The sequence below is a fragment of the Diorhabda carinulata genome, chromosome 7 (genome assembly GCF_026250575.1).
Source record: "Diorhabda carinulata isolate Delta chromosome 7, icDioCari1.1, whole genome shotgun sequence".
NCBI lineage: Eukaryota > Metazoa > Arthropoda > Insecta > Coleoptera > Chrysomelidae > Diorhabda > Diorhabda carinulata.
Genome location: NC_079466.1, coordinates 21417356 through 21443520, shown reverse-complemented (window position 1 = coordinate 21443520; position 26165 = coordinate 21417356). Strand labels below are relative to the sequence as shown.

The 26165-nt window shown below is 33.7% G+C and overlaps 1 protein-coding gene across 3 annotated transcripts in view; it reads right to left on the bottom strand.

Annotated features, from left to right (window-relative positions):
- Positions 1-26165, bottom strand: part of LOC130896122 (uncharacterized) — a 104443-nt gene that overhangs the window by 22591 nt on the left and 55687 nt on the right. For all 3 annotated transcript variants that reach the window (XM_057803920.1, XM_057803921.1, XM_057803922.1), the window contains exons 9-11: positions 14491-14660; positions 6616-6855; positions 5946-6147 (exon numbers count right to left, since the gene is read on the bottom strand). In XM_057803920.1, the coding sequence (XP_057659903.1) occupies positions 5946-6147; positions 6616-6855; positions 14491-14660 (612 nt within the window). The remainder of the gene's footprint in view (positions 1-5945; positions 6148-6615; positions 6856-14490; positions 14661-26165) is intronic.

The following is a 26165-nucleotide window of genomic DNA, read 5'->3' as shown; positions in this document are numbered from 1 at the left end:
AACGCTTTTTTCCTTTTTGAAATCCATTATTCACACTACATTCTCCGTGTATAATACGGCCGTAGCCGTCGGCATTGCCTATTATTGCGACGCGATGCTTTGTCGTCGACGAGGAAATGAATCTCATACCCTTTACTTTTACGATTTTAACGACATACATTACTCAAAGCTATTACAGTCTTATATAATACAGTTGGAGCATAAATCGTCTTCTAGTTATTATATAACGCACAACCGATTTGACGAAACTTTGAAAATGACGTTGAAAGTTTACGTCAGATTATTCAAATTTGTGAAGTTGCATAGTATGGTCGGATTAAAAATAATAAGATTACGAGAGGATTCAGTTTCAAACTATCTAAACCAGTACCAGCGTTGATAATGTAGAGAAGAGCCGATGCCCGAACATTGTAATTGTCATACCGTGCGCAAAAATTGATGAAAAGATTCTTGAAAACCACCGCATAACTGGTAAGGAGATACATATGTCGCAGGAATTTCAAAACGGTGTCCATCAGGTTTAACAGATTCATTCTTATCTGGACACTCTCAGCCACTTGGAGAGAACCAACACGTGAATTACTGGCGCTTGATATAGAGCTATTCGGTAGTAGTACAACCAAACGAATCAGAGTTCTTCTCTTCAAGTACAATTGTGCAGAAGAATAGCTACAGGTTAGCGGTATAGCGCATTATAAGCTTGAGCACAGTTGTCACAAGTGTTGGATAATCTGAAGACGCCTTTTAAGAGATTGTAAACTCCTTTCAGCGAACTTATTTATGGCAGGATTCTCTCTCTTTGCTCGATTCCTCAGTCATGAGTATCGTGACCTCTTTGGCAAGTCTCGTCCATATTTCTAGATCTTTAGTCACGTGTAATGATACGTGAACGGGATAGTCTGTGACTTGTTTGATTTGAGCACACTATCTCATAGGTGATCGACTCCTGTAGCACCACATTTTAAATGAATATATTCGAGCTCCTTAGCTCAAGTGCCCACGATTCTGAACCGTATGAAAAGATAAAGATCAGATTCAAGTTGGTGTTTTTGGTTATGTACGAGCTTTTCCATATTTTATCAAGTTTCAGAATCGCACTCTGGCTAAGGCTATTCTTGTTTGAACTTCGTCTACGCGTCCAACCAAGTTGCACCTTTTCGAGATCGTCAAGCTGATGGGTCTTGTTCATCCCCAATTATTAGTTTTGTTTTGGTTCCGCACTCCCGCTCTATTCTGTTCCTCCACCATTGTAGCAAACATGTCATCAGTATTGCGTAAGTTACTTACTACCATTCAATTGGCGAGTTCCTCATTACAGCTTCTCCAATAGATGTTAAACAGTGTAGGTGACACTATTGTGGGTGGTAGTCTCGTCGACTCGTCATATCTTCTATTTTGTCTACATCGGTAATTTCCATGCTAATATTATGTGCGAGTTTTATGGAATCTCCCTCGTTTTCTTACAATAGGTCAAACATCATTTACTCTCAAGTGGCTTTGTCCGAAACTGAAGGATAGTCGTGAATATATTTCATGGGAGAGAGATGGTTGATTTGCGAAAGAGGAAACATCACAATAAATACGAATTTCAATCACTTATACATGGCGTCTATGGAAACAAGAAAGAAAAGTTACCAACAAAAGGACCTGCAAATCGATATGCAATCTCTCCCGGTTCCACTAAGGCTGATCACATCCTCGTCGCTAACTTGCAATTTACGAGGACATTATGCGATGAGAAAAGATGTTAGTTGCCCGCGTATACACAATTTTATGTATTTTACAAAAAGTTAATTGACGTATTTCATATACTGATACAAAGCGAATGCGATCCTGGACAGTACTGTTGAATATTATTTCTATAATTTGATTACAGATTTTAGGAAAATTGTGTATAATATTCCCAGTTAATGCAAAACCTAAAGTGGGAACCATAACTATTAAATCCAGATGCTAGGGTTGTTTTAAAGCCATAATAATTAAGGATAATGCTCCAGGGAGCAAGGAATCTTCAGCGTAAACCTAAATACCCAAAGACAAACAAAGTGCCAGAGCGTTCCGCCTCGCCGATTGACGTCAATGAGAGAAATTACTTATTTATGTATTTATTTATTATAATTTTCAGGTTATAAATTGATTCTAGCAAAGACTGAATCAATTGTCATATTTGGTTTGTGGTATATCTTTGCAAACTAAGTGAATAGTTTATTTTTATAATACTTAATAGTTTTATTTCAATAAACTACAAACACTACTTAGAATATAGACATAAAAGGAAACGTTGAGAACTGTAGGAGAAAGTGGTGCTACTCAAGCTGCTGTTTGGGTATTTGGGGTCTTGTGAGCACTGCGACTCAAAGGATCTAATGCGTCCCCTTTTCTTGCTGCGATACTGGAGAACCCATTGTTTACAGCTAATCCATCAATCCCACCCCAATCCAGAGTATGGGATGGCTGTAGCTGAAATAGAACTCCGTCTTCTATTTCATACGCACCCAGGTGTAGTGCTCTGGAGTTCCTTAGTGTTTCACACTGTGGAGAGAGATTTCGTCCTCTGTGCATGTTCATTAATCAAGTCCGTTTTTTAACAATTAACGGAAAAAGTAGCTTCTCGAATCAGTTTTCAATTCCCAGAATGTTTTAATAACTTCCCAAACTATAATGCTCGTTCTAGACTTTCGCGAGACGCCTCCTCAGAGCTCGTAGTATTAGTCTTGGTGAGAGGGGGAGATAGAAGTACTAGACATCCACACTCTCGATTTAATCAGTTGTCGGTTACGAATACTATAAAATGGACGTGATTCAAGCCACTACGTATATCTTACTAAAAAAAGGAAGTCAAAACAGAAAAAGTGCTGGAAACACTCTACAATTTTTGTCGTGTGTTCTTCACCTTATTTTTATCCTTATGATAAAGGTTTTTTAGATTCAAAATGACGCCTTCCATTTGGCATAATTCCATTCAAAGTCACTTCCCTCCACACTCGCTACTGCTGTGGAGAGGACATAAGAAGAACCCAATCTACGTGCTTCTAAAAGTTTTACTCGTGCAAGTGCGCAACTAGTGGTTAACTAGATATCAATGGTTGAGGGTATTGTGCACTGACGAAACAGCATAGTTTGAACAACTGATTTTGTTTCTTCACAAGGGTTTCTGAGAGCAGTTGATCATTTAAACCTTATACTTCGTTATAGTAGCAATTGGAGGTGTTCCACGACGAGTTAAAACTATCTGTATATGGCAAAATACTTATAGTAAAATCATGAAAATTTCTACGTTTCGACTTCCGGTTCTACCGAAAAATGTCAACGCATTACGAATATCGGAGGCAATTTCCAATGATCAATCTTCGTCTTCTGATGTACCGAGCAGTACTACAATTATAAATAACCGTTCATCACCATTAAATAATAAGGCACAATCGATTTACAATAATTGTTCAATTGTTATTATCAACTATTATAATAAAGTTTAAATAATTGCGATGTTTTTTATTTAATGGAAAAAATGAATGGGCGTAGAAAAAGTATAGTACGTTACTCGTTCTCAATTTAATAACGAAGATTATGTAAATTTGCTTTTAATACATGTTGAATGTGGCATGTGATCCAGATAGACCACGACCAAATTGGCATACTGTTAAAAGAATCCTCAACAATTTGAAGCTATACGGTTTATTTGAAGCCAAAGTTAATCGAATTAAACCAGTTATTGACCTGGTATAGGAAAGTGTACATAAATTTGCCTTATTTTTTACCCCTGAATGTATAAAAATAGAAAAAACCGGGAGGTTCTATTTAAAAAAATAAAGAAATTTGATATTTATGAAGTTAAACTTTGAACACTTTTTATACAAACCCTGTATAGAATGTGAAATTTCTCAATATAGATTCAAATACGTCTGACCTTGCTAAAAGCAACCGAACAGAAACCATTTTCATATCTTCAAGGGATTCCAATTAAAAAAATAATTTATAAACGGTAAAATTTTTTATAAAAAAATTAATAACTCAAAAAGTTTGCATTTTTCGAAAAAAGTTTTTAGTCAAAAGTATATTTAAATTTTACGTAGATTTCAAAAATGTATAAATATACAAGGTGTTCCATTCAAAATAACAAAGTTACAGTCTAATTAACGAACCTAATCCAAACGTAGAAATTTTCATGATTTTACTATAAGTATTTTGCCATATACAGATAGTTTTAACTTGAGGGGGGACAAGCTGTATAGTATAATTGATTTTTTTTTTAAATCTGAATTACTTAACATACTAAATTGTCCTGGTCAATTTGCAGATGCCAAAAAATTATTTGAATTTTGACTGTATTGAAATTTTGTATCGGTAGTGGAGATTATCCTGTTAGTTATCTACAGAAAAAAATTAATTTGCAAAAATTTGGGATGATAAATATCTTTTAGTTATGTTAAATATATCTTACCCTATGCGCAATTTATCAAGCACTTCTCCTTATCTCTAAGAAAATGTAGGTTAATGCGGTATTACTGGGAGAATCCGTTAATCTCTTTAGTTTACAGCAAAAAATACCTAATTCCATGTATATAATAGATAAACATCGACGTTTTCTTTTTAAATCTAATATTGTTGAGCCGTTTTTTCCTAAAAGTGAGTTTGCGAGGATTAGGGAAGGATGTTTAAACAACTTTTATCCACTTTTACGACTAGTATATTATGAAAACGCCTTCCTAAATTATATCACAACTGATCTTTATCCATAATAAATTACCTTCTCTGTCGGTGACTGATATTGATTAACTAAACGGAATGGGAAAAAAAGAAGGAAAGGGGAGAGCGTATAAACCACCAATTTTTTGTTGCCTTTAGTATATTGATTGATCATCTTACATTCATTTGCCAATACAAAATGTTTTGCATGTAAAAAAAATCCCATTTATAATTTACACAAATAGATTTTTGAATATAAATACGGAAGATGCAAAATTTCTCTCTGGAATTAGAACAGCTATAAAAATATAAGTTTGGATCAAATTTTATACAGGGTGTTTCAAAAAAAGGTGATCCGTCTCTGGGATTAATAGAAAACAGAAAAATATTTAAAGTATGCACAGTAAAAATTTTCTCAACGCCATCCGTATTCGAGATAAAGGGCGTTGAAGAAAAAAAATTATATATTTTGGAAGAAGATACATCAAATGAATTTGTTTTTATCTCCGACTCTCGTAGAGGGGGCTAGTTACACGGTTCGTACCAAGTAGTATTCAACATAAACTTAAACATCATTTCATTTTATACCAAAAATGTACTCTTGTTAAAACTTGATTTTTATTTGAAAATTATGAAGTAATAACCGATGAAGTAATGATAAATATATTGATTAAACAAAAAATAACAAGATGAAAATTTAAAAAAAGGTTAATAACATAAAATAGAAATCAATTAGGGTAGTTGTTCAAGATGTCCTACGACCAAACTGTGTAACCCTCATGAATCGGAACTTCTGCACCTCTACCAATCCATCGATTCGGAAAATTGTTACCCAATCCTTTACGTCACCTTCTGCCAAAATGTTAGAGGTGGCAGACTGCATTTTTAACCTTCAACTGCTACCAACAGGGTCTCCGAGACCTAGCCAGGTACAGATTTTACAATTCCAGGAATAATAATTGTAGGGTGACTGTGTTTCCATGTATTCTAGGTGTCAGTGTCAGATTGAAAGGTGTAGTTAGTCCTTGTCTCAGCTTTGTAATATTTTTTGTATCCACATCTTTTCTGTGACCCATCAATGCAGATTATTTTTTTATTAATATTGCACCGACGTTTCCTTCTCTCTTACAAGTTCAAAAAAATTGAATAACATATGATTTATCAGGCAATTATTTTACTGATGGAGAATTGGATGAGATTTTGGATGATGAAGATACGCAAGATACTAGTAAGTTATACTACTTAGGATAGAAACTTACCCGGTGTAATGAAAGGGTAGCACGCGTGAGGTTCCAGATGATGATGACATTGAAGTGAATCTTGATCTAAACTGGTGAGATTCGGAGGGTATTCTTCTTCTGGTGATCGTTCTGAACCATAACCTTGATCGCAAATTGTTTGAGTATCTGAAAATTTCCAGTGCAAAGGGGCGCCGTCACCTAAAGGTGGAATCCTATCAACCTGTAGCAAAAATTGTTTACTTTAAAATAAGAAATTCTTGTCAATTACAATATAGAGACGTCTAGCAAGTTGAACAAGACATATTGTAGAAGGATACCACTTTTTCTAGATTTCCAATAAGCGTTTCAAATATGGTAGATAATCTAAGAGAGCAAAAAATTTAGAAAACTTATAGCAATGACTATGAAAGAATCAAAAGCAAATAAATAAACCAACAAATAAAACTGAAGACTTCCTTTAGGGAGTAATGCTGATTATCTGCAACATTGACAATAAGAGAGGAATAAATAGACAATGGAAGAGGAAGAGTTGTGTAGGATGGGAAACAAGGGGTAGAAAGAGAAGACCAAGAATGGATCAAAAGAAAATTTTTTCAAGCTTTCCGACATTTTGCGGTAACATCCATTTTGGAGTAGAAGTGAAACAATATGTACAGATTGATAAAATATTATAACCGTATATCATTACCGCATCTAAGTGATGCTTCCCATCATGGTTGTTGTTGCATGTACCATTCTTATCTCTATCATCCAAATAACTGGGTAAGCTGCTGCATATCTTTCCTTCGGGGTGTCTATTACCTTTCCCTATACTTCCCGAACCGCCACCGCCATTGCAAATACTGCCGCTTGACTGGGAACGCCGTCCCAACCCTTTAGCTGAATGACGGCTGACGTTCGCCCCCATATTCACGTCGTCATCCACCACCTGGAACAAAAAAAAAACAGATTAGAACATGTTATTAGGAGCGAAGTATATGTGTTATCGTCTTAATGAATGTTTAAAGCATGAAATGTATATTAAAATTTATTTTGAATATACAGAATGTCGCAGTGTAAATGATTGATTTATATACTTATAAACCTACGATCCAATTACTGAAATCTGATCCTTAAGTTTTTAAATTAACTAGACATGAACCAAATTCTCTTGTTATATAAATTCATGGTTATGTAAATGGGTGAGGTAAGTCGACAAAATGGTTAATATTGAACAAACGAAAATTTATGATGAATGAGGAATGCCATACTCAGGGCCTAAAAAAGGTGAGTCTTTGTGAAGAAATTTACAAAATTTTGCATTCTTTAATTTACCAAATATGGAAAAATAAAAAATTCAACCTCTACGATGGTAGTTTACTATTCATATTGGAATGTAAAATATAGATTCCGATGGTAAATGAAGTGCGTAAAATGTATCAAAATACAGAATTTCTACTATTCACCTTTTAAATAAATTCGAAATTAAATATGTCGAAAATGAATTCTGCTGTTGTTCAAAGGAGAAAACAATTACTTTCCTGGCTAATGCCTCGACGAATATTGAATTACAGCTCCTCTGAAAAGCGAGATATCAATCGACCCGTTTGTCGATATCAACATCCCCAATGGCTCGCAATTACAAAAAGAGGTTGTAACCCCTGAATAGTTTCGACGTCATTACGTCTCGTCAGAGTGGTATAACAACCCTCGTTCGGGTTTGAGACCCAAACTGAAGACAACGTCAAAGAGCGTCGCTATTTGGTACATGTAGTTAAACATTTTCCAGCGAACACTAAATGGCGCCATCCTCACTTTCAACTGCGAACTACTGATCAGGTAGAAATCTAGCGGAGTCGCCGATAATATACATGTTGGTGAGAAGTATTACCATTTTTATTTTATAAGTACTAAAAGATATTTATATAAGGAGAACAATTGAATATTTAACTTCATCTTCTACGATTATACCAGGTGATGATACCACTATACATTAGAAACAAGAAAGATAAGACTCCATCCAAGGAACGCGCTTCCATGAAAGCAAAAGCCATTTTTCTCGCCAATAGGGTCAAGGCTACTGTGTGGGATTCCAGAGGTGTAATAACTGGGTAATATTATGCTAATTTGCTGAAGGTTTCTATACTGAACACTAGCGTTTCCCGGCGCGTCTTCTCCCGCGATATTGCCAGTTCAATTTAATATTATTAGATTATTCATAACAGTTTACATAACACGAAAAGTTCAATTAAAGAACATGTATGTTTGTGTACATAATTATACGATAACGACGTGAAAAATGCGTTTGAATTTATTGGAATGTCAATCGGCAATCCGAATCTCACAATATATTCTATTCATTTGAATCGGCTATCGACAGTGGCACCATCTATAGAAAATCGGCGTATTTTTCGAAGCATAGAACACTCAGAAACCTTCCTGGGCTCATGTACAGCTTAGCTAAAGATCATCACATGATCACATGCAAAGTTTACGATTCTGTGAAGGACATATAACTTACTGGCATACTTCTTCTTTTTCTGTCAATCTTATGATATTTGACTTTTTGAAAGTTATCAATTCTCGATTATTTCTATGGTTTTTTGTATATAGATCTATATCTGTGATATATTTTTGTTTTGTTTGTATGGTTTGATGGTTGTGAAACGCTATTTAAAGAAATGGATACGTTGTCGAGATAATTGAATTAAAATTGGATTGAAAATAATTGAAATTCGTTTAAAACGAGAGAAATTTATTATAAAATGGTGCCACTATCATTCCATTGAATTTCATATATTGTTGAGAATGTCTTCACTAAGTGGATAGCATTGTTCATCAATTTCTTGTCTGAGAGTCTGATTCCGATGCATCGGTGTTGGATTTATGTTTCTAAGAAGAATGATGGGTACGCAAATTTTTGACAAATGGCTCAACTGTCAGTCTAATTGTGGGGAAATGATATTTTCCATCCTTGTTGTGCACGCAGACAGTCAAAGTGGTGATTCTGATTCGAGGGGAGTCGAAATGTAGCCAGGACAGTGAAAGGATCAGACAACACCACGTGACGTGATGACGAATATTATACTGTAGGTGAATAAATGGGTGATTCCGTTCTAACTGTGATATTCAATGTCCTGTATTGTTTTTTTGTACTAGTCATTAATTAATAATCAATTAATAAAAATTTTGTGTTAATTGAATAATTCTTAAGATATTTAAACATTATTTTTATACAATATAACTTGCCACTTAAAGAAAACTTATACTACATCACTTGAATGTCAGTACCGTGTCATGTCCATTCCTAGAATTTACCGATAAATTATTAATTTTTTTTGTCGTAACAAATGATTTAAACTAATTACCTTATAAATTCTAATGTTTATGATCAAACTGAGGAAAATTGATGCACTTGTTGTTTAATATCTTAAGTTACCATGTCAGTACCGTGGATAAATGAGTCAGTACCGTGGAACTCAAAATCCGACATTTGTGTCTTGCTCGTGATACTTTGAAGTTGTAGTAAATTCCTCTTAGAGTTTTATTTTTACAGTAAAATAGATGAATAATATGCATAAAAAAGTTAGAAAAGTTAAATTTTAAAATCTTGAAATTTTGAATACAAAAAATCACAGTTAGAACGGAATCACCCAAATGTATTTATAAACATTGTAGTGTAATTAATTTCATACATTGCCGTGGCAGTTCATGACGATTTGTATTGACACGAAAACAGCGAACGAATTTACATTGAAAATTAGCGTACCCACTATTCTTTTTCGAAACAACCAGCCAGACAGACTCAACAACTTTGCTAAATATAATCACATGATCAAATGCATAGTTTACGATTCTTGATCGTCTTGATTTTAGGTCTCTTCTGAATTGAAATTAGTTGAAGTTTAAGACAAAGACTGAAAGTAGTCGAAACGACAAAATTTTGAACTGTCTTAGAATTCAACTAATTTTAATTCAGAAGAGACTTAAAATCAAGACTATATGGGAACATCAACTTATCAGAAGGTCTAAGGAATAAGAAATTAGAGAAATTTCATTCTTTTTTATACATATAGATAAGAAAACATTTTGTTGAACCTCATATTTTCATCACACAAAATTGAATCTATTTTTAAGTAGTCCAATAAACTTAATTCATAAATGATAGTGTATTTTAACCCTTAGCATAGTATAATTTTTATTTTTTCCTCCTCAGGAATGACAAAATATAACAAGATGTCTTATTGACTTGTCTCTCTGATTAATGATGAAGCTAAATAAAAAAAAACAACCTCATCTGACCCTTTTCCGGGATAGAATTGGAGTTCGTTGATCATGAATATTTAATTGGTACATAGATAATTGTTTTTTGTAATATACATTATTGGTTGTTATTGTTAGAAACTCGTGTAGTGACGTAGAGCGTGAGGCCGGTTCTGTTCTATCATATTGATAGAATCCAAAGATTGTCGGATACGGATTTTTATAGAATCAATTTCTAGGAAGGTCTATTTGCTTGTTTGTGCCTGTTTATTTGCAAGGAAGTCAGGGATAGACAAGTAAACGGTGTGTTTATATAAACTAGTATGTTAAGAGTTGAGATGAGGGTTAGTAATAAGTCTTAGGACATAGTTTAGTGAATTTAGAGTATGTATAAGTAAGAAACATAGTGTATGAAGAAATTAAGTACGTAAGAAGATAGACCGTGTGTTCCTGATTTTGCTTGGTTGTTTTACTTTCCGTTTTCTACTATAAAGCTTTCATAATATGAAATTTTTTTGAAATCATTAGCTATCCAACCAAATTTGGTACCTGAGCTTTAGCTAAAATAAGCATTCCAAGTATTATAAGTGTACATTCACCAATAGGTAAAAGGTTTTACTGTATTTATATCCCTGTCAGACTCATACACAATAGTTTATCATTATTTTTTTCTTTTCTAAACAAGTGGTACATTTTTTATAGTAAAATCTTCTGGTAAGTGAATTTTTTTACTATTAAACTATAATGACTAAAATTTCTTTTGAAGGAATTAATATGATTAAAACCTTTAATCTTTCGTCTCTGGTGCCTTTTTTTATGAAATTCATGTTTTCTTTTTTGATCTGCAAGATCTTTTCCTGTCGTTTTTTTTACATATATTCAACCTTTCCTTTGGTAATAACATGTAATGAATTTAATGCGTTAGGCATGTTAGACATTATTATTGTTTTCTTTACATTTTACCCTCTTTTTATAGCTGTATGCAGATATATGAAAATTAGTCTCATCTTTCAACTTTCTGCTTCTTCTTCGTTGAACGCTATAAATATTTATGAGCCTCAACAAATAATAGTTCTGTTCACAATATCCAATGGATTGAAATATTGAATATTACTTAAAGTTTGAAGCATGACTAAGAAAGACTTTTCATGACAATTTCGATTCTACCATTCTTCTTTCTTTTCTTTATCGATTTATTAATAATTCTTTGATTATATTTGCCATTATCTGATTCAAAATACATTATGGTTGTAAAAGTTCATCTTCTGATTTGGATTTTTGGCAAATAAAAAAAATATTTAGAAAATTGCGACAATCCCTATTCTTTGCCTGCGCCCGTCACCGTTGCTTAGAAGTAAATAAATTAATTATTTTGGAATTTATTAAGTTCATTTAATCAAAAAAGTTCATAAACACTCCGTACAGAATTCATAGAGGAGAAAAAGAATCCGATTAAAAAGTATTATTTCATTAGATCTTATTATGCTTTGTCAACAAACTAAATGAATTGATCAGTTTTCAGATTTGTATATACGGGGGCCTTTTTTTCAATCTCCGATGTGCTGTAGGCGACTACGAAGCTCTCACACTACACATTCCGCTAGTGTTGACATTAATGCGTCAGTCGGCGTTGTGCTACAGCCACGTAAACATGTCCGCCATTATTGATGCTACCGCATAGGGTGAATTGTGATTCGTTTTCTACAGGCTGAAGGCCATGGTACTGCAGAAATCCATCGGAGAATCGTGTGTATAGGGAAAACTTCATGAGTGATGGTGTTGTGGGTAAATGGTGTCGACATTTTAAAGATGGCCGTAATGATGTGCATTATGAAGGGGGCCAAGGATGCAAATCAGTCGTTTCAAAGGACCTGATTCAACGAGTTGACAGATTGGTTGAAGAAAACCGCAGATTCAAGGTCTGTTCATTGATGGCAACTTTCTATGAAGAGGGTTTTGAAAAGTTTGTCCAAAGATATGACAATTGTCTCAATCTCTTCGGTGATTATGTCAAAAAGTAACTAATCTTTTGGTATTAAAATGATTATTTTATATGAACTTGTCTTTTATTTATAGCCTATCGGAGATTGAAAAAAACCGGCCCTCGCAACAGTTTTAATAATTGTAATTGTCCAAAGTCTACAATTGCATATGAATAAATATTATGAGATCAACAGCTATCTCGTTAGATTCGTCTTATGTAATAATACTAGATCAAATTAAATTTCATAAATGGAAACCGACAGTGATATTATGCATAAATTGCTGTTTTTGAACATGCATGTGAATTACAAAGGAAGGAGAAATGTTATAAATCAAATACCAGACTTGCTAGTAGGAAAATGAGTTTCATCTTGATGTTGGATTATAATATACATGTATATTTACCGTGTGTATGCAAAATTAAATCTATTTGTCGAGACAGAAATTCCTTATCAGCACATTCATTTCAGTAAAAAAAACTATTACATAGTAAAGTTTTTATGACGAAATTGTTGGTAAAAAAAATAATTGTGACTTAATACTTCTAAAAGCTATAAGAATAAATATTAAAAGGTAATCCAACAATAATGATTGATAGGGAATAATACAGCTGCAGCTGTAGCTGTACTTATTTACAAGAAGGAATCTATTGTACTCTCCAAAAGCTGTTTGGTTCCTTGAGGGACTTTTTTGCTTTCATTATTTTCTCTTCTTAATTTGTCATGCAGTGGTAGGCGGGCCAACACAAAACGAATTTAACAGGATTAACATATCCTCAAAACCACTACAACCACATCTGCAGAGGTAAATCTCTATCCCTATCCCATTAAGAAATAAACCATAACTCTATCTCTCTTTCCATAAAACACGGTGTTAATTGACACACTTCAACACTTTATTCAACATTTCTTTGTTTCGGTAATAAAGGAAACAACCATGGAGAAACACCTAGTTGGGTAGCGCGTTGAAGCCTTTAAAAAAAAGTCAGCGTTCGAACCAGTATAGTCCACCAAATATGTAAATGTGTTTACAATCGGGAGGATTATAAACATATTTCACCAAAACTTGTCTGTATAAGATGTGAAAACTCCTGTGTATGCTATGCAGAAGACATTATTGCTATTCGTTATAGTATGGCTGTCATGCTTAAGAAATGAACATTTCACGGACACTAATGATGCGAATATTAAATATAGACGTAATTTATCATTTGGTTGACTGCGATGCCGGTCTTCGCAGGTCGTACGGCCTCGTTTACACTCTGCTATCAAATATTTTATGTCTACTCCAGCCTAAACAGCCATCACTCCATTACCATTTCGATCGTGTGAATCATAATATTTTAAACACAAAATTGCAGTATTACGACTTCAGGGGAACACCTCTCGCACGGTTCAAATCATACATTACCAACAGAAGTCACCTTGTAAGGGTTGATACAACGATGTCTTCTTGCAAGCCCAAAGAGAATGTGGAGTGCCCCAAGGCTCAGTACTAGACCCTATTTTGTTTCTTTTGCTTATAAACGACATCGCCAATCTAGACATCAGTGGTAAAATATGTCTATTTGCAGATGACAGTTATTTTTCTTGGAACAACCCTGATCTCACAACACTTCATAGGACCATATCTAGTGACCTAATCACCCTTAAATCATGGTGCGATTCTTATTTTCTCTGTCTCAACGTTTCTAAAATCATATAAAAATACATTGCAGCCTTTTTTATTAAATAACACCACCATTGACGTCGTCGAAACTGTATTGGGGCTTGTTGTGGAGAATTCCTTGAACTGAGAGTTACATATTATCTAAAACATTAAGTTCCTTTTGAGCTGGGATCAGTTTCTATTATGCACTTATTGAGTCGCACCTCCGATATGCCCTTCCCTTCTGAGGTACATGTGTTGAGACTCAATTTGAGCGAATCTTTAAACTACAAAAGAGAACTGTTAAGATATTTACTCGGACTAAACAACAAGGCTCACTGCAGGGACTTCTTTAAAAGATTATCTTCCCTCTTTATTCATCTTTGAATCCGCTTCTCCAATTTCAGAAAGATCGTTGCAAGGCTATCCGCGGAGGAACGCGGACCTTTACCTATCTACTCCACGTTTACTATTAACTATAATTTTTTTTACTGATTGTGGTAAATTGAAATTTTATTTTATTTGTTTTATCTTCATTTAGTTATTTTTATGTTTGTTTTTCTAGTTTTTACAATCTTGTGTCTACAAATTGTAACATTTATTTGACAATAAATAAATAAAATACGAAAACGTTGTTTCTGTGTGTAAATATCTCAAGGTTTTTCTTTTCAAAGTAATTGTGTTTATTTACCTGGTGGGCATCTTCGGCGTCTGTCGGCTGCTTTCTGGGCGGCGTATAAGAATAGGAGAGACGTCGGACGAGTTTTAGAAGATCGTTGGCGTCTCCGCCAGATTCGCAGACTGCAGATGCTCCGCCGGTAGCTTTTTCCCGCTGTGCAGAATGTTCTCGTATCAAATGCCCTGAAACGAATTATAAATACATCATTTATTTTCATAACGATAATTGGTTAACATTTCAAAATGAAACGTAAAATAAAAACTCATTATAATAGCTATTTATGATATGTTGGGTTATAAGATAAAGTAATACATAAAACGTACAAGGTTAATTTGAAAAAAATGTAAAAACACATCTTTTGACGTAAGTCATAAAAATAAAACGATAAATTTGTGAAAGTTATGGCGCCCAATAACTTGTAAATTAATTAAACAGTCTATTGAACCGAAACTATTCCTTATATGAATGGTTCAAACTGAGTCCCGTAGACCTGCGCAGTTATACAATTCATTTATTGACAAATAAAAAATCTAGGGGGTAAGATCAAGTGATCTATGTGGCCTCTTCACCTTCCTTTAAACTATTTATCCAGAAAATCCGATCATTAAGTTTGTTTTGGAACCGAATATTGGAGTCTAGGTTTTTCCTATTATTTAGATTCGAAAATGTTACCATCAAGTCCGGAAGCACTGCTATACGAAGATGGTCCCAGCTGTTGAATTTCTGCGAGTGAGGCAAGCACCCTGACAATTGCTATACAAACATTAGTTTTTTGAGATCATTGGATATGCTTTGTCTTTACAGAAAACGTTGTTGAAACTTTAGACAGTATCGAAGATGGAGATGCAGAAGAATTAGAATAACAACAGAATCTTATCATCGACAACTCCGATAGCTGTGAGGAAAGTGATGACACAGAAACACCAGAAGATGTATATGAAGAAGTAGAACAATTATTTCTTTGATCAATCAAGGTAAATCCAAGTTTTTTTGTTTTATCTATGACAAGGCTGCTCAACCTTTTGAAGAGTCGGGCCAAACGGTGGATTCAGTCGTATTTATTTTTTACATAATTAAGATCTGAAAAAACCTTTTTGCATACATATTTTGATCCAAAACTACTTAAAAACTGTAACGCCAGGTCAGTTTTTGCTGGAAATTCTCCTTTTGGTACCAATTTCCAGAAATCTGCAAAATCTTCTGAAGAATTTTGTGCTTTTGAAGACGATTTGTTAGCAAAAAGGTTTTTCAACGTATGATTTTGCAGTTTAACAAGTTCTAATTAATTATTGACAGGATAAGTAACTTATTACGAAAGGATTTTTAAAAATTTGTACGTTTTGTTTTTTACTCTCGAAATCTTGATAAGCATTTAATTTTAGATTGGTATTTAGAGTAATTAACAGAAACAATCTTGAGATCCTCTTTCAAATGAAACTCGGTAATTTGAGATTCACAATATTGAGCTAATTCGTAATGTCAACAAGAAATGCAAGATCACTCAACCAGGATGTATTCTTCAGTAAATCAACTTCGAATGGTAAAGCCCCTTTCTGCTCTAAAAATTGCGACACCTGTTCTCACAAGCTAAAGAAATGTTTCAACATGCTGCCCCTTCAAAGCCATTGCACAGCACAATACAGTTGTAACTCTCCATATTATCTGATTTCTTCTTCAAATAATAACCTGAATTGACGTTTGTTAAGAGCTTTTGCACGTATGTAATTTATGCAGCGTACTACTGGATCTATAATGTGCACTGCGGGATTTTTGAATTTGGCGCGTATTTTTAAACCACACTTGCGCGAGGCACAGTGTGGTCCGCGGGCTTGGGGTTGAGCAACCTGGATCTATGATTTTTAAAATGGAATAATTAGTATTTTGTTGCTAACAAATTAATTAAGTTTCATAAATAATGTCCATTTCCAATATTCCCTTTGTTTATTAAATAACCATACAAAACAAAGCCTTAATATTCGAAGTATTGCCCATCGTATTCACTGGATTTAACCCAACGTTTAGCAAGCTCAATAAGACATTGGTAAAATCATTCTTTGGGCTTAGATGCTGAAAATGTTCGCACTCCATTCTGAACATCTTCTTTAGAGATTGCTAGATGTGATAGCAGTTCAATACCGTCAAGTACTCCGATCTGACTCCTCGTAACTTTCGCAGTATGAGGTTTAGTATTGTCTTTTTGTGAATAAGATAATCCGCTTTCGGTTAATTATACCTGGTTATTTCTCCAAAAGATCCTCATACATTCGCATCTGTTGCCCACTATTCAGGGTGTTCGGATCTTGATACAAAAAATTGGTGAGTGAGTGAAAATAATGCTTTAACATAAAGATATTTCTCATACGACGCTTATTTCTGAGTTATAGGCCATTTCTGGTGGACATTCCAATGGAACTCTTCTACTTATCAGGAAAAATGTTCCACAGTATGCAGTTCAGTTAAAAATGTTTGATTGTGTTTCAATACCTCTTTAAATTCATAATCCATATTATGTCCTTCATGGTAGACATTTGTCGCTAATGGACACCTGTCAGGATATAATTTGTTATCGCTTGTGTGAGAGGTTATCCGCTTGGTAAGTGACCTCTTCGACTGACCAATGTACTTCTTGTCATAATTTAAACAAGGAATTTCATATATTAATGTTAGTACACTTTGGTGTTTAATTTTGTCACAATCCCACTCTCAAATTTCATCGATCTTTATCCTTTTAATGGAAATTTTTTTAATAGTACCTCGCAAATAAGATGTCTCTCGAATTTGTATGATAATAAAGTTTCTGATTAATGTATATTTCTTCCATTTCCTATTTCCTCCAAAATAAGATCATTTAACAATGTATGAGGGAGAAAAAAGTTTTAGACACCCAAACAATGAGACAAGAAATTACATCAATAGACAACAATATTCTAAAATGTCGCTAATAAACATTAAGGTAGGAATGATGATATAATTTGAAAAAGCTGCATTATTTGCTAATTTAAATGGGATTAAGGCATTAAGGTTATATTATGGGATTTCTTATCCATTATGCTTTGCGTTATTCATACAATCGATTCGAACTACAGAGAATAAATAATACATTCAAGTCAATTTCACATATAACGTAACTGAATATAATTAAATTTCTACTGAACACACTGTTTCACTCAGCACTCACAATTATACTGTCTGACGCGCGTTTCGATAACCAAGTTATCGTTTTCAGAGACTGATGGTAAACTAAAACTTATTAACTTGTTTTACCTATTTATACTAAATTTCTTCCACCAATGAACCTCCTCCCGCGAAAAGAATTCAAATTTATTCTGAATTGAAACGTAATATAGCAAATATTTCTTGTTTTTCCTTTTGTTTTGGAACATGATAGTTTCAGGAAAAGTTTCTTAAACCGATGATGGTTAATTAAACTCGCATTTTTAGGTTATTTGGTTCCAAGAAGTTTTATGAACGGAAAAAGTTATATCTCCTTTATATTAAAACTATAATGATTAATGAATGACACGTTCCTTAAACTATTCGGTTCAACAATCTAATTTTGTTGTGTTGAAATATTCCTTCCTGCCATCATAACTCCCGTTGATGCACTTTGTGGCAAATCCGGAGCACTTCCACACGTTTTAAACACTTTATTAGCTATTTCTGTCCTGTGTTCTTACCCTTCAGCGTCTTTTGATGACTTCCAACCACTATGTTTCTTTAGTGTGATTAAGTCTTCCCCAGGTTCAAATGAAATTATAACAGACTTAATTCAAAATTAATTACCTGTATATGAGTTAGCATCTTCCAGTTGCAAGAAAATTAGCTACTGTTTCGGGAACCTTATAAAACTGGTTTTTACCCACAACCTGATTGATACATTTTCCATTGTGATATGCAAAAAACAGCAGTGATGCTTTTCGGTAAAATTTAACATATTTTTTAGTAACTACGAGTTCAAATCTCCTGTTTAGATCGTTCTTTGTTTCCTAAAGTTTCACAATTTACAACGTTCCCGAAACTTCAATATCATCTAATTTTACGTGGCGATTTCACAAATTCGACAAGCTCCTGCAATCCCAAATACAACAACAACTTTGACCATTAAATAAACTTCATTACTTAGAGAACCTAATTTGTGTACTCGTAAAAATCGCAGCTCAGTCTTGTATAAAATTATAAAATATCTGCGCACACAACCGAAAACGAAAAGTATCTGCAAGCTCGCAGTAAAAAAAAGTTTTAATTAAAAAATGAAAAAAATGATCTAATATCTGTTTTACGTATATGGAATAATACAAAAAAATTAGTAACAATAATACTAAAATCGTTTTACATAGATTTTTATCCATGAAATTTAATTTCATCCACTGATTTTGGTAATATCCAATTTTTAATGTTGTGGCCACGTCGCAAGAAATGCCAGTCAGTACTTTTGCCTTGTTTAACGAAACATTTTGACATGGACTCTAAAACAACATTGTTACATTGGGTTGGCAGTGGTCCATTGACCGAAATGTTAGACAATCAAATTTATTGCGCAATATTACGAATTGTGCAATATTATTGACCGTTTAAGGTTAATATTGAAGATTGCACAATGATTGAGCAAAAGTTTGATTGAGTTTAATTTTTATTGCACCATATTTTTCCATTGCATTGTGTAGGGTCAGTATTGCGCAATTTTGTCATGTCGAGGAGTGCACACGCGCGTGCACAATGGCGGAAAAAGAGAATGAAAAAGTTAAGAATTGTACAGAGAATTGTCATCTTTGTGGAATGTTAATAGTTAGGAATATCAGGACCGTGTCTAAATTGTTTTGATGTTTCCACGGGTAGGCAAAGATGATGTGAAGAAAAATTCAATTCTTTGAGATCTAACTAACGGAAAGAGCTTAAGAAACATCTCCAGTCGATGAAATCCGGACCTAAAACAGACAACATATACCAATCTACTTTGTGGTATTATAATTGCGCAGCAGTTCGTCTATTGTACAATTTAATTGATCGTTTGGATACTTAGGGCCTTTTAATCTTATTGTACAATAAAATTTATTGTACAATATTGACAGGAGTATTGAAACAACACGTATACACTGAAGAATTCTTCTTCAAAATACGCAATTTTTAAATTATTTTGTACCTAATACCAAAAATGCACTCATTCTTAGAAAAAATACTTTTTTCTATCAATTTTTGTTCAATATTTTATATAATATTCAACATTTTGGAAAATCTTAGTTGTTACTGATGGTTTTTCGTTTTGTCTTAATGATAATAATTATTCAAAAGTTCGCATGTTTGCCCATCTCTAGGACTCAAATTTTCTTGTGCGCCCTTCGAACAATCTTTCGGATTCGACGCAGGTAGTGTGCGCTAGATGCACAAAATGTTTTTTCTAAATATACCTATGCCCACCCTTTCAACGGACCCTTTTTGATACATTGAGACAGTTCTCCTTACCACACTCCAAATAACAAAAATTTCAGGTACAAATGTAATCTGTAAATTAGAATATTTTGTTTATTCTTACTGTAAACTAGAGTTTAATAAAATTGTATCCAAGTGCTCTAATTTGGCGATAACAAAACCGTAGTAAAAATATTGTATTCGACTTGTGCGACATGTATTCAGGTATCTAAGTCTAGTCCAACTCGATCTGATTAGTAATTTTATGTTGGGTGCCAGCATTACTTTTTGCAATCAATTTTACGTAATATTTACTTCAGAAAGAATTTATAAATGAGGATTTTTAAACAAACAAAAATTTAATATTCATTAATCACATCTATTTGTTGTTTGTTGTTGTTCTGAAGACGCATAAACCTACATTAATCACATTGAAGAATAGTTTAAAAACCATGAGCTAAACAGTCTATTATGCACTTTGCACAATTTGAGCGAATCTTCAAACTACAAAATCAAAAGATTAAAATTTCTGACTCTTCCTTCCTTATTCATATTTGAATCCGTTTGCCTAATTCGTGCACGCTTCACCAATTTCAGAAAGATCGTCTCCACTTAGGAACGACCTTTACCTACCAACTCCACGTTCAGAATTAGTTGAGGGCTCAATATTTTACAATGCAAAAAAATGCACAATCACTTGCCAATTGAAATCAAATCTATATCATCTTTTCCCGCATTCCGCAATAATTTGACGGGATATTCACTGGAAAGTGCCTTCTACTCTGTAAACTACTTATAATAATACTATTTAATTCCGGACATGCTGTATAGTGGTTTAATTGTTGCTTACACTTATATACGACTTATATACTAATTATTACCTATAATTTTGTTACTCGTGTATCTTTATTTAATTAAGCATTCATCTCTCACGCATATAAAATGTAAACAGCTATTGTAAATGTGAAAAATTTAATTAAATTGTTATAAAATCTTACTTTGGTAGTTTAACATCACAAAACTAAAACTAAAACATTAAACTTTTTGTTTTTATGACTGAAACAACTAAACCCGAACCTATCTAAAGTAGACCGCAGACCGGTAAACTCGATGAATGCGTATATTTACGAGGTCTGTGAATAATATTAGGAGGAATGTTTATTATAATGAATACCAAGAATGTTCACGATAAAACACTTAAAAATCGACCGAGACGCGAGACTCGAACTGAGATGAAAGTGCATTGTGTGTTTTCGTGGGTGTGGGCGATAGTACTATTAGTTCTTGAAACGTTACACATGCAAGGTGAAAGAATGTACAGGGTGGTAAGACAAAAACCATAATGCAAAGTTGCCCTATACTGATACTATAAAACAATAATAAATTCAATAATATATCGTATTTATTCATCTTGTAATATAAATCAACACTACATGAAACTGAATTTTAAATTATTTTGTTTCATTACATCAATTAAATAAATTAATTTCGCCTTTTATAGATTGTTACAAAATTTATTGATGATTCTGTTCTAGACTAGACCTCCGTATTCTAATCCAATGAAGGTTTTCACGTCAGATTTCCATCATAACGCATCGATTTGCTTGAAATTTCAATAGTAAATATCGTAAAAATTAAAGTTTATCCCAGTGTTCCGCAAACCTTTTTGTGTCAAGGTACACCTAGGAAAAGGTAAACCACATACAGGAACAATCAATATTTCATAAATACGCACGGCACTAATACCAAATTAAGAGATGAAAAATAATGTTTACTCCCCGTATAAAATTCGGTAAACATCTAACAAACCTTCAGTCCACGTGGACTCATCATCACCACTATTTACCAATACAAACATCGAATCGTGGACATAAATGCGTTTCTATTGGCCGAAACTTGTAGAAAGTCTGCGATAAGCAGTGGCGTGGCTTGGTGAGATTCATTTAATTCAAAAATTTCTTTAAATAAATAGAAATATGACTTTTTTTAGACCATGGGAGAATGGAGACAATGAAATTGCACAGTGTAGTGAGAATAAAGATGGCTATGAATTTAATAATAAAGATTTAGATATACAAACGTGTCATGATTGAGAGTTCGTGTCTCTGGAAGGTGTAAATTGAAGCTTCACGTCGACTAATGCGTGCATACTTTCGTAGGCGTAATTTAAGAAGGGAATCATACGACGACCAAGTAGTTATGTATCTATGGCGACTTTTGGTATTGGAATATATAAGTTTTAAGACTGTCTAGATAGAATTGTGGACGTGTGTACATTGTGAGATGGTAAATAAAAAAATACAATTTTTTAGGTTAGATTTTGTTAGGTTAAGCACACAATGAGAAGAAAACCAATTGAAATGATCAAAAGAATAACGCAATGGATCCCATTGTGGCCAAGGAGAAGGAGCAGGCCGAGAATGGAAAAAAATATCAAAAGCAGCCAAAACAAACGAAAAACTATAAAGAAAATATAAATTAGATAACGAGGAGTGTTCCACCTCACAAAAAAGGATTTAAAGCGCAAAAGGCGATAGCAATAATCCACATGGGATTGAAAGGCTTGATGATGATTATGAGGCTCGTTCTAAGTGTCGTTTCAAACTCTCTGAGTAATTTCAAACAATTTCTTGTTGAATTATACGTTATTTGTGCGATTTTTTTCGTTTCAATACAATTTTTCTTCCAATTACAGGTGTAGAATAACTTTTTAGTAACTCTGCCCTTTTTCTTTTCCGCAATGAATACTTTTATATTTGGATACAATCTAAACCTTATTCATTTCCGTCACCGGCATGTATTATTGATATTGCACAAAGTATCATTCATTCACAAACAAACATCACTCAGCCACCGTATTTGCCAGATTGGCTTCCTGTGAGTTTCTCTCTTCAAAATTCAAAAATTCGCTCTAGCGAACGCGCCACGAGTCCTTTGGATCCAAAGAAGTAATTCGCTTAAAATACTGAAGGTTATCACACCTTATAGCCAGTTGGATGAAACGTTTTCATGCTTGTAGTGACTCGAAGGGAACCTTCTTCGAAGGCGATGAAAAAGATTTGTATTAATATTAATGCGTATACATTTTTTTTTGCTTCGTTCGCGTCAAATTTGATCACATCTATTTTTAGACTACGATATTCAAAAGTGATATATACTACAAACAAACGAATTGTCTATTTATTCATATATTTCGGAAGTTTGCTTTGATGCCAATAATCTACTTGCACTTTATTTACCGTATATTCAGAATATTGCATGTCTAGGAAGATCGATAAATGGAAAACAGAACAGGAAATCGGCAAACCAAAATCATTCGCGGTATAGACGAGTGATACAGATTCTGAATTTTGATAGTAAATTCAATTATATAAATTTACCCGGACATGAAATGGTTATTAATGAATTATAAGAGTAATTTTGCCATAAACATAAAGTAACTTGCATTATTCTTTTACATCCTCATTTTGTAATTAACGACCATCCAAGAAACAAAAGCTGTCCTCAGGTTATTGTATATCCAAGCCCTATCTTAGTTGTTAAGTTTGCCGATATATAAAAGCTATTCTTGGAGGCGGGTTTGTGGGAACTACTTTACTTGCTAAGTTATATAAAATGTACGGATTTTTTTGTCATCTACTGCACTACAATATTTTTCTTCTAAATTTCCTCAGTTATGTCTTCTTTCAACAGACAAAGCGGAATAAACTGGTGTCTTGTCTTAGTAGTCTGTAGTGTCGTTCCATGAGGATTCTTTATCAATTCCTACAGTTTCAGGATTCTCACGGCCAGATTGGAAAAGATTACCAATTTTTTCGCTCGTTTTTGAAGATAGAAGGGCAATTAGAACGCCTCTTTCAAAACTCTTTATCCACTCAATTCGCTCTGAGGGAAGGCATTTGTTTGTTTTAATTATGTTAAATAAAAATGTGTCACTAGAGTTGTTGGCAAAGAATGTAACCTCCTTCTTATGGTACTTCTCGAAATTACTCTTCGGTAGGTACGCAAAAAATGACTTCGAAGGGCTGTTACCGTTATTCTTTGGTTTCTTCGAGTGAAATTAGCCATATACTGATCTTCCCTCTCTGAAGTCACCCTAGATCGACCAGAACCGACCTTCGTGCAACGCCACCAGTTTCTTGAAAAAGGGCCACTACCCGCCTTATCGAAGTTAGCGGCATATTTAAACGCCTAGCAATCTCATGATTTGAGAAACCCTCTTGGTGTAGGGCCACAATTCAACGAATACTTTCTATACACACTACAATTCAAAACTGACTTCTTTTACAAAATTCTGAATATTTTCATACGAAAACAAGTTTTTGCTTCTTAATTGCTTTTATTTGTATGATTAGATAAGAATGTATTTGTAAAGAAAAAATGCTGAAATTAAAATAAGCACGTGACAAAATAAACAAGGGGAGTCAAGACTTTTGAAAGTGTGTGTATTTGTTGTGATCATTTTATTGGAGGCAAAAAATCAGGTGAGGACATTTCTTTTTCCATTTAAATATTTTCCTAATTATTATTACGAGACTTTGACATAAATTTGAAGCAATTTAACCTTATATAAGTTTACTGCATTTTGTTGTATATTTTATCATTGTACTTACTTGTGTTTTTGGCTTGTTCGAGATAATTAGAAAATTGTAGTAAGTAATAAATTGTCACATTTTTTTAACGACTAATTTATTACTATTAATTATACTTTGCTCTAACAGCCTCCCGTAATTCATATTTACTGTGGCGCTGCAGTCACACTACGTAAACGCGATAAACATTCACTACCACAGCGTTTCTCAAAGTGAGCTCCGCGGAGCCCCAGGGCTCCGCGAATGATGCGGAAGGGCTCCGCGAGTGGCTCCTACCAGTGTAAAAAATCCCTGTTCCTCGCTGCCATCAAAAATTCCTTAAAAAGGGGGGAAATTTTATTTAAGGTGACAAAAGTGGTTATGCCAACTGTCGCCGCCCCACAACAGTTCGCCTGATAGCGTTGTGAAGAGACGAATACAGAAGAATTACCTCAAGAAATAGTTACTGATATTGTTAATCATCTTAGAAACATGGGAAGCTCGGTAACACAGTACTTTCCTAATTAATTGGGTAGCAATCTGGAAAAGTATTTATGGGTTAAAAATCCTTTTATTATAAATGAAAAGCCTCCAACTTTATGCTTTCAAGAATACGAGAAACTTATAGAATTGACTTCTGATTCTTCACTAAAACTAAAGTTGGAGAATCAACCAGTAGCAGAGTTTTGGAGCAGCAAGTACCGCAACCGCTTGGATGCCGAACCAAATACTAAGTTACAGCTATTCTCAATAAAGCCAAATATTAAAGAAATTTGTAAATAATTTATTTTTACATTTCTTCAACAAAATACCATAGGGGGCTCCGTCATGTTTGATCAGACTATATAGGGGCTCCGCTATCAAACAAAAAAGTTTGAGAAACGCTGCACTACCAAATACTTCTCTCAATAGATTATACGTTTTAGAAGCAGTTTACTCAAAGTTATGCATGAATTTGTTCCTCTCCTTCACTGTTTCTTTTAAGGTCATATTTTGGACTCCCCTTTACGCTTTTGCTCTGTGTGAGTTTTCACGCCCTTATACCCTGAATATCCAACAACGTTTATGAGGTCTTCACATTAACTTTAGGAATATTCTACAGTATAAGGAGGGATTATTCGAAACTTTTATAACGCCTTTATCGTATTATCGCTGGCTAATCATAACTAAGAGCAAAAAAAGGGGATGATGAATGAAATAATTACATATTAAGTTAATATTTTTTTAATCTGTCAAGATTCTTCACTAAGTCGGAAGTACATGATAAAATTTAGCAAACATAAATCTCTATTACAATTGACTCAATAAACATTTTAAAGAAAATAATACTTACGATAATAGCCAACACAAACGGCACAGGGCATTACCTGAAACAAATAAATGTCTATAAGAATACTGTTAAAGAAGGTGACACTTGATAATCAAATAGTTATTTATGCAACAAGTGAGTAGAATAATACTTTTTTTCACGAGTAGGACGTTTTGACCGGCAATTCCGAGTGAAAAAAAAGTTACTTTACTCAAGAGTTTCATACAAAAATGTTTCTACGTCCGTTGACTTAAAAAAATTCGACAAGACTTTTATCAATTTTTATTTTGTAATAGTAATATTAAAAATACAACTGTGAGCATTATTAATTTGAAATGAAGAAGAAGTTACGTTACTATTGGTACTTGCATTGGCAACAATTAACGAGTTCAAAACAATAA